The sequence below is a fragment of the Oncorhynchus masou genome, chromosome 7, assembly GCF_036934945.1.
Source record: "Oncorhynchus masou masou isolate Uvic2021 chromosome 7, UVic_Omas_1.1, whole genome shotgun sequence".
Taxonomy (NCBI): Eukaryota; Metazoa; Chordata; class Actinopteri; order Salmoniformes; family Salmonidae; genus Oncorhynchus; species Oncorhynchus masou.
In genome coordinates this window covers 8,316,950-8,327,452 of record NC_088218.1, presented here as the reverse complement: position 1 = coordinate 8,327,452, position 10,503 = coordinate 8,316,950, and the positions used below count along the sequence as shown (strand labels likewise).

The following is a 10,503-nucleotide window of genomic DNA, read 5'->3' as shown; positions in this document are numbered from 1 at the left end:
ACTCTCCTCTTGCCGGCCGTCTCAGACCGCTTCCCATTCCCTCTCGGCCGTGGTCTCACATCGCTTTAGATTTTATCACCGGACTGCCTTCATCAGCGGGGAAGACAGTTATTCTTACGGTTGTCGATAGATTCTCTAAGGCGGCTCATTTCATTCCTCTCGCTAAGCTCCCTTCTGCTAAGGAGACGGCTCAGATCATTATCGAGAATGTTTTCCGAATTCATGGCCTTCCGTCTGACGTCGTTTCCGACAGAGGCCCGCAGTTCACGTCTCAATTTTGGAGGGAGTTTTGCCGTTTGATTGGGGCTTCCGTCAGTCTCTCGTCCGGCTTTCATCCCCAGTCTAACGGTCAAGCCGAACGGGCCAATCAGACTGTTGGTCGCATTTACGCAGTCTTTCTTTTCGTAACCCTGCGTCTTGGTCAGAACAGCTCCCTGGGCAGAGTACGCCCACAACTCGCTTCCTTCGTCTGCTACCGGTCTATCTCCTTTTCAGAGTAGCCTCGGGTACCAGCCTCCGCTGTTCTCATCTCAGCTCGCCGAGTCCTGCGTCCCCTCCGCTCAGGCTTTTGTCCAGCGTTGCGAGCGCACCTGGAAGGGTCAGGTCGGCACTTTGCCGTAATAGGGCGCAGACTGTGAGGGCCGCTAATAGCGTAGGACCAAGAGTCCTAGATATTGTTGCGGTCAGGAGTATGGCTCTCCACTCAGAACCTTCCCCTTAAGACAGCTTCTCGCAAGTTGGCCCCGCGGTTCATTGGTCCGTTCCGTATTTCTCAGGTCATTAATCCTGTCGCAGTGCGACTTCTTCTCCAGCGCTATCTTCGTCGCGTTCACCCGGTCTTCCATGTCTCCTGTGTTAAGCCCGTTCTTCGGCGCCCCCGCTCGTCCCTCCCCCCCCATCCTTGTCGAGGGCGCACCCATCTACAGGGTTCGTAAGATTTTGGACATGCGCCCTCGGGGCCGTGGTCATCAGTACCTAGTGGATTGGGAGGGGTACGGTCCTGAGGAGAGGAGTTGGGTTCCCTCTCGGGACGTGCTGGACCGTTCGCTGATCGATGATTTCCTCCGTTGCCGCCAGGCTTCCTCCTCGAGTGCGCCAGGAGGCGCTCGGTGAGTGGGGGGTACTGTCATGTCTTGTTATGTCTGTTCCTGTCCTTTCTCTTCACTCTGTCTCTCTCTGCTGGTCTTTTTAGGTTACCTTCTCTGTCTCTCATTCTTCAGCTGTTCTACATCTCCCCTAACTAGCTCATTCACTCTTTCTCACCTGTTCTCTCTTCCCCCTCTGATTAGGTCTCTATTTCTCTCTCTGTTCCTGCTACTTTCAGTGTCTGATTCTTGTTTGTGTTTTTCATGCCAGAAGCAAGCTGTCGTCTCGTTTGCTTCCACCTTGTCCTATCCTGTCGGAGTCTGCCTGGCAGGTGCATCCTGCATTATACTAACGTTCTTTTTGTTCCATTGACAACGTTGGAAGAGGATTTATGCCATTCCTGTTTTTTCATTAAAGAACTCTGTTTTCTGTTAAAACCGCTTTTGGGTCTTCACTCAAGTACATAACACATAATATTGTACTGTTTATCAGTCCTCTAAAGCTTATTTCCTGGTGCCATAGCGAACACAAGGAATAAATACACTGGGATAACAGTACCAGGTGTTACCATAACAGTTGTAGCATAATGGGTCCGTTGTAGCATTAGTAAGGTTAGTAAAAAAGATGCAACTCCACAACCCAATTCAATTAACAGTGTTATGTCCATGTAATTCAATATACATGCACCAATAACGTTCACCACAACAGACTTAAAATGTCAGACAAATGTGTACTTTGGTTTATAGTAAACATTGGTCAACCACTAGGCTCATTGAAAATTCTGTAAGTATCTGCTGATTGGACAGTAATCCAGGCAGCAGGGGCGGGACTTACAGAATTGTCCTCGTTGATTGGGTCTTGGACGCTGCCAGTGTTGGAGGGTACCCAGGGCGGGTCAAACATGGGCACACAGGGCATGCCCAGGATAGGTGAGGGCAGGGTGAAGTTGATGCTGGGCGGAGGGATCTAAAACATAGAGAATTATGTAGATTAGTTCATGAGGAAATAATTCAACAAAGCAAGAGACTTAACAAGAGGCCTACACTTTAGAGTCAAGATCATTTATGTAAATAATGAAGAGCCACAGGACTCAGAATAGAACCTTGGGGGATACCCGTTGTCAACTCCTCATTGTGACTAACAGTTGTTTTAGTAGAGGATACGGTTCTACTGCACCTTGAAGATCTGCTGGGCACCCTCCTCCATGCGCGGCCACACCTGGTAGCGGAAGCGCCACAGCGTGTAGAACTTGAACACTGAGTTGATGCGCTGGCTCGCCTCAGCGTGCTGGAACTCAGCCATCATCATCTCTGTCACCGCGTCAGGCACCTTCACCGCACACAGCAAGAACATGGCAGCTGGGGAGTGGTGAGAGGACGGGGGTTAGAGAGAGAGAGGTAAAGTGAGGCGGGGAGACAGAGAAAGTGGGGATGGACAGAGATATACAGCGTGAGAGAGAGAGAGAGAGAGAGAGAGAGAGAGAGAGAGACAGAGTGAGAGGGAAAAAAGAGAGGGAAAAAAGAGAGAGAGACAGAGAGAGAAAATGAGTAGAGACAGAAAGGTCTTTTGGTGACAAAAAATATATACTACATTTTAAACTCTTCCATTTATCTTTAGACTGGAGGCAAAGCAGTGAGCACAGATTCAGAGTTTGGAGTGGAGCCCAGAATATCTCACCAGAATAGGCTTGGAATAACTCTAGTTACTGACATTAAAAGAGAAATTGTTCAAACAGAAACCCTGCTATCCATGACAGTCACCCACAGTTCTCTGTAGTCACCTGCAGCAGCAGCCATATGCTCGTCCACACTCAGCAGGAGCTCCCAGGCTGCAGGCTGGACGTCTGCGTACATGTCCTCTGTCAGGATGGGCGCCGCCTTGATCAGCAGTGACAGAGGAGCTGGGGACAGGCTCATCACCTGAGGGGAGAGGCCACAGCAAGCAAGGGTTAGCATTAGCATGCTAGTGGAGATCTGATAGCATTGCTAGTATGGGCATATAGCTTGTATAGCATGCTAGGGACAGAGGGGCCAGGGACAGGCTCATCACCTGAAGGGAAAGGCCATAGACCACAGACAGCCAGGGTTAGCATTAGCATGCTAGTAGATATACCATTGCTGCTGTAGGCCTATAGCTTGTATTAGTATGGTATTGCATGGTGCTGCAATATACTTGAGTTGGCTGAGAGGGCTGTAGCAAGTTAGCATGCTACTTCAGTAGTAGAATTAGAGATTATGTATTTGAGTGGGTAGAAGCGTGTGGGTGTGGGGTGAGGACATCTTGGCATGAGGTTGGCATCTTGCTCTAGATAAACAAGCATGTGGCGACACAGTGGCATCTGTTGACACGCTGCTTCAGACAGATGGCCGGACAGACATACAGGCTAACGGACAGATAGACACGCAGGCTAACGGATGGATAGACAGACTACCATACAGACAGACAGACAGACAGACAGACAGACAGACAGACAGACAGACGGACGGACGGACAGACATACAGACAGACAAGCTCACGGACAGACAGGCTGACGGACAGAGACACACACAGGCTGACGGACGGATAGACAAACAACCAGACAGACGGATGGACAGACAGACGCTCTGGCACATGCTATGGCTATCAGGGCATGTGTTGGCATGAGCGCTGTGGGTGGGCACCTGGTTGCGGATGTACTTGAGCATGCCCGTGTCCTTCTTGCCCTCTGTGTTGGAGTCTTTGGGGCGTCTCTTCATGGACGGGGTCCTCAGACAAGACTTGTCTGACCACTGGAGACACAAAGAGAGGAAGACATTGGAAAATACAAGTCACTTCAGTTACAGTATCATCAAACCACTCCACATTACATCACTTCAATACATGTGCTGCTGCCATGTTGTGTTGCTACCATGTTGTTGTCTTGTCATGTTGTGTTGCAACCATGCTGTGTTGTCATGTGTTGCTGCCATGCTAATGTCTTGTAGGTCTCTCTATGTAGTGTTGTGGTGTCTCTCTTGTCGTGATGTGTGTTTTGACCTATATTTTATTAGTATTTTTAATCCCAGGCCCTCGTCCCCGCAGGAGGACATTTAAATAAGAATGTTTTCTTAACTGACTTGCCTAGTTAGATTTTGGTTAAATAAAAAATAAACATTCCAACATTACATCACTTCAATACATTTAAATTCACACCACTCCATATAACATCACTTCAATACATTTAAATTCACACCACTCCATATCACATCACTTGTTCAATACGGTTTAAATTCACGTCACCGGTCTTCTAGCCATCATTGATCCATTTTTCATTTTCCATTGGTTTTGTCATTGTCTTCCTACACACCTGTTTTAAATTCAATCCCATTCATTACCTGTTCAATACATTTAACACTCTGTTTCCATATCATGTCTTTGTCAGAGATTGTTTTAAATTCAGTGTAGTTCCATATCACATCACTTCAATACATTTAAATTCCACGTACTCCATGTTCACATTATTAATACATTTAAATTTATGGACCCCTCCATATCACATCACTTCAATACATTTAAAACACCCTCCATATCACATCACTTCAATACATTTAAATTCACTCCACTCCATATCACATCACTTCAATACATTTAAATTCCACCTACTCACATATCCATCACAATACATTTAAATTCACACCACTCCATATCACATCACTTCAATACATTTAAATTCACACCACTCCATATCACATCACTTCAATACATTTAAATTCACACCACTCCATATCACATCACTTCAATACATTTAAATTCACACCACTCCATATCACATCACTTCAATATATTTAAATTCACACCCCTCCATATCACATCACTTCAACACATTTCAGTCCACTCCTCTCTGCGCCCACCTCCTTGTTTTTCTTGGACCGGCTACTGATGTTCCCTGCACTGTCTTCTCTCAGGCTGTCCACTGTCTCCCCGTACAGCAGCTTGATGGCACGCACCAGGCGGGCACAGGAGCGGCTGTGGTGCTGGTAGCAGCGTGGGTGGCAGAACTCCACGTGGGTACAGATGAAACTCTGCTGGTTGCACAGCAGAATCATGATCTACAGAGGAAGACAGAGGGAACAACAGTTATAGATGAATGGGCTTGATGAGGGCAATGTGCTAGCTTTGAAACATGTGTATACAGGTGAATGGGCTTGATGAGGGCAATGTGCTAGCTTTATAGCATGTGTGGTCAGGTGAATGGGGTTGATGAGGACAATGTGCTAGCTTTATAGCATGTGTGGTCAGGTGAATGGGGTTGATGAGGACAATGTGCTAGCTTTGTAGCATGTGTGGTCAGGTGAATGGGCTTGATGACGGCAATGTGCTAGCTTTATAGCATGTGCATACAGGTGAATGGGCTTGATGAGGACAATGTGCTAGCTTTATAGCATGTGTGGTCAGGTGAATGGGCTTGATGAGGGCAATGTGCTAGCTTTATAGCATGTGTGGTCAGGTGAATGGGGTTGATGAGGACAATGTGCTAGCTTTATAGCATGTGCATACAGGTGAATGGGCTTGATGAGGACAATGTGCTAGCTTTATAGCATGTGTGGTCAGGTGAATGGGGTTGATGAGGACAATGTGCTAGCATTATAGCATGTGTGGTCAGGTGAATGGGGTTGATGAGGGCAATGAGCTAGCTTTATAGCATGTGTATACAGTGAATGGGCTTGATGACACCAATGTGCTAGGCAATGGGCTTGCAGAGGGCAAGGGGCTTTATAGCATGTGTATACAGTTGAATGGGCTAGCATGTGTATACAGGTGAATGGGCTTGAGGGACAATGTGCTAGCTTTATAGCATGTGTATACATGATGAGGGCATGTGCTACTTTATAGTGTGACAGTTGAATGGGCTTGATGAGCATGTGTATACAGTTGAATGGGCTTGATGAGGGCAATGTGCTAGCTTTATAGCATGTGTGTTCAGGTGAATGGGCTTGATGACGGCAATGTGCTAGCTTTATAGCATGTGTATACAGGTGAATGGGCTTGATGAGGGCAATGTGCTAGCTTTATAGCGTGTGTATACAGTTGAATGGGCTTGATGAGGGCAATGTGCTAGCTTTATAGCATGTGTATACAGTTGAATGGGCTTGATGAGGGCAATGTGCTAGCTTTATAGCATGTGTATACAGTTGAATGGGCTTGATGAGGGCAATGTGCTAGCTTTATAGCGTGTGTATACAGGTGAATGGGCTTGATGAGGGCAATGTGCTAGCTTTATAGCATGTGTATACAGTTGAATGGGCTTGATGAGGGCAATGTGCTAGCTTTATAGCGTGTGTATACAGGTGAATGCACTGTACAGGTCATAAACAAGTATGCTAAGTTGAATGCACGCACGTAGGTACGCACGTAAAAGTACGCACACACATGCACACACCCAGCACCTACATGTAGCCAGGACATGTTACGGTGGTAGTTGTCCTCTGCTCCGCCGGTGCCTCCTGAACCCTCCGGCTCAATACTGGGTTCACTGGTGCTCCATGGACTTCCTGTCATGTCACAACACACAGCAATACTGTATCAGTTTACTTCATTGACTCTCCTCGTGGAAATCCGTTATGTTGCATCTCCCATCAAACAAACAACATTCGTCATTGAGTTAACTACTCAAAGGGGACAGATGACAATGAATGCTATACATCACATGTTGATACAGAGTTGTTGAATGACAGGTGACTACTATGACTGAGTAGTAGGCAAATAGGGCTCCATAGGGCTCTGGCCAAATGTAGTGCACTATATCGGGTTTAGGGTGCCTACATCTGTGATTAGAATAGATCAGATGATCTATTAGTTTAGATCTATGTATGGAAGTTGTCACCAGATCAGATCTTATTCACCCACCTAATGGTCAAGGTTGGGATATGGGGTTGGGAATCTGAGATCAGTGGTTAGTGTGTTGTTACCTATGTCAGTGACAGTGTCCCTGCTCTGGGACAGCAGTCCCTCCTCGTTCTCTGACTCTGAGTCTTGGCGGGACATCTTGGTGCTCTTCAGGCTGCCGGCCCGGCGGATGGAGGACAGAGAGCCCCCCTTCTTCACCCTGAAACTCCTGGCCCCCTTGATCTGCAGCAGGCGAGAGCCCCCGGCACGACTCTTCCTGATGGGAGCTGGACGGGCAGAATTCAAAAGGTTAGTCTGCAATCTCACTGGGTTTATGAAGCCCCATACTTCCCACACACTGGGTTTATGAAGTCCCATACTTCCCATACACTGGGTTTATGAAGTCCTATACTTCCCACACACTGGGTTTATGAAGTCCTATACTTCCCACACACTGGGTTTATGAAGTCCCATACGTCCCATACACTGGGTTTATGAAGTCCTATACTTCCCATACACTGGGTTTATGAAGTCCCATGTCCCATACACTGGGTTTATGAAGTCCCATACTTCCCACACACTGGGTTTATGAAGTCCTATACTTCCCACACACTGGGTTTATGAAGTCCTATACTTCCCACACACTGGGTTTATGAAGTCCTATACTTCCCACACACTGGGTTTATGAAGTCCCATACTTCCCATACACTGGGTTTATGAAGTCCCATACTTCCCATACACTGGGTTTATGAAGTCCCATACTTCCCATACACTGGGTTTATGAAGTCCCATACACTGGGTTTATGAAGTCCCATACTTCCCACACACTGGGTTTATGAAGTCCCATACTTCCCATACATTGGGTTTATGAAGTCCCATACTTCCCATACACTGGGTTTATGAAGTCCCATACACTGGGTTTATGAAGTCCCATACTTCCCATACACTGGGTTTATGAAGTCCCATACTTCCCATACACTGGGTTTATGAAGTCCCATACTTCCCATACACTGGGTTTATGAAGTCCCATACTTCCCACACACTGGGTTTATGAAGTCCCATACTTCCCACACACTGGGTTTATGAAGTCCTATACTTCCCACACACTGGGTTTATGAAGTCCCATACTTCCCACACACTGGGTTTATGAAGTCCCATACTTCCCATACACTGGGTTTATGAAGTCCCATACTTCCCATACACTGGGTTTATGAAGTACCATACTTCCCACACACTGGGTTTATGAAGTCCCATACTTCCCACACACTGGGTTTATGAAGTCCCATACTTCCCATACACTGGGTTTATGAAGTCACATACTTCCCATACACTGGGTTTATGAAGTCCCATACCTCCCATACACTGGGTTTATGAAGTCCCATACTTCCCACACACTGGGTTTATGAAGTCCCATACTTCCCACACACTGGGTTTATGAAGTCCCATACTTCCCACACACTGGGTTTATGAAGTCCCATACTTCCCACACACTGGGTTTATGAAGTCCCATACTTCCCACACACTGGGTTTATGAAGTCCCATACTTCCCACACACTGGGTTTAAAACATCTTGGTAACACTTTACACAAGGCACACACATACAGGGCTGGATTACCGAACAGACACGTAGGGCATGTGCCCTGGGGCCACCAACCTCCATGGGGCACACAACCCATTTTGGGAGGTTTGGGGGAGGTTGTGGGCCCCCCAGATAGCATATGATAACAAAATGTGCAGAATTGCAGGAAATTAGCTAACAGATAGAAACAATTTCTCATAACCTCATGACAAAATATGTAGAATAGGATTATAAAACACATTTTTGTTGCAGGAAGTTTGCTGTTTCCACCCCCCCAAAAAATACCCACACCCAATTTTTTTTTTACTCTAACCAAAAACATGTATTCTTTATAGCTTTTGAAGTTTTCTAATTAAATGTTTCTTAATGAGAAAATATGGCAGTTTTTTCAATTTCCTGAAAAGTTTCTGTTCTGATTTTCATCTGACAGGGACCATTATGACACAGCCAACTTAGCAGAACTCAATTACCCAGAGGCTCCTGGGCCTTCTTGTCGTCGCAGGCCGTGTCAGACTTGAGTGTGTGGCTGCTGCTGTTCAAAGAGTCGTGGCCGTCCTCGTCGTCTAGGATACCGGCAAAGCTGATCTTCCTCTCATAACGGTGGTGACTCAGCTCAGGGTCCAGCCTCAATCGACAGCTCTCCAAATCCTACAAACACACACAACGTAGACATACACACACGGACAGATACACACACGCACACATGGACACACACACACATGGACAGACATATGCGAACAGACAGACACACAAATATGCTCAAACACACACACACACCCCAATTGATTTATAGGGATATGATTGCATTAGAGTAGTGAGTAAGAGTCAAGTAAGTGAAGTTCTCCTACTGACCACTTGAGGCTCTGTGCGTGGCCGGGGGAGGCAGGGGAATGTCTCTCTGAGGAAGGTGGTGATCTCCAGCAGTAACTGGCAGGCGGCCATCTTGAGAGCGAAAGGACAGCCGCATTTTGTTGGGTTGACTGTATCTGGGGACGGATATTCTGGGTCAAAATGTGGCTCAACCCATAAGAGTCGAAGAGGGGGGGGTTCTACTAAGCAATGGAATTGTTTTTAGAAGGTCATACCAAGGATCTAAGACCCTTTGAAGTATAAAAAATATATATAAAACAATTATTTGATGAATGTTTTTACTTGGCCTTGCTGCTATTAGCCCATACAAAAGCATTGAAGAACAACAGATAGTCCCCCCCAAAAAATCTAAAGGAAGCTGGTTCTGAAGTGTCTGTCCTATATCTGAACATTGTTTTGGCACTAAACAGTCTCCATATACACTATACCTCCATTAATATCTTCAACTGGTATCAGGGGACCTTCAGACAAGTCTTGTGAGGGCAGTGTCGTCCTAGAGCAAAACAACTGCCGTGTTCGTATCATTTCCACAGGGCCCCTCTGTGTGTAGACCAAGCTGTTGGGATGCTACAGACAGAAGATGGCAGATCAGCTCTACCAACTTCAGACGAGTCCAAAGCAGCTTGTGGGGGTCATAGTGTGTAGACCAAGCTGTTGGGATGCTACAGACAGAAGATAGCAGATCGGCTCTACTGACTTCAGACGAGTCCAAAGCAGCTTGTGGGGGTCATAGTGTGTAGACCAAGCTGTTGGGATGCTACAGACAGAAGATGGCAGATCAGCTCTACCGACTTCAGACGAGTCCAAAGAAGCTTGTGGGGGTCATAGTGCAAAACTGAAAACACCATCTTGTTCGTGAGAGTCGCGTCTTTCCAAACCGCTTGGACGCTATAGACGATTTTGCGAGAAGACCAATTCTCGGAATGCCTCATGGTCCGAAAAACAACACTCTAGCTCTGTCAGCTTTCACGGCAGATGTGGAAGTGAGTGGACAAAACACATATCTCTAGCTTAAAATGACATGTTTCTATGGTGATTTGCGTATTATGCTAATTTAAAGGGATAGTTTACTAAAAATACAGATTCTTCTGAACCATATTTCCCTTTTAGGTGACATTTTCCTT

The 10,503-nt window shown here is 46.4% G+C and overlaps 1 protein-coding gene across 1 annotated transcript in view; it reads right to left on the bottom strand.

Moving 5' to 3' along the window:
- Positions 1-1,842: 1,842 nt before the first annotated feature.
- Positions 1,843-10,503, bottom strand: part of LOC135542939 (protein unc-80 homolog) — a 33,018-nt gene continuing 24,357 nt past the window's right edge. Inside the window, exons 18-26 of the mRNA XM_064970069.1 lie at positions 9,362-9,495; positions 8,980-9,157; positions 7,014-7,217; positions 6,496-6,596; positions 4,956-5,153; positions 3,747-3,854; positions 2,867-3,005; positions 2,263-2,444; positions 1,843-2,052 (exon numbers count right to left, since the gene is read on the bottom strand). Coding sequence (XP_064826141.1) covers positions 1,843-2,052; positions 2,263-2,444; positions 2,867-3,005; positions 3,747-3,854; positions 4,956-5,153; positions 6,496-6,596; positions 7,014-7,217; positions 8,980-9,157; positions 9,362-9,495 — 1,454 coding nt within the window. The remainder of the gene's footprint in view (positions 2,053-2,262; positions 2,445-2,866; positions 3,006-3,746; positions 3,855-4,955; positions 5,154-6,495; positions 6,597-7,013; positions 7,218-8,979; positions 9,158-9,361; positions 9,496-10,503) is intronic.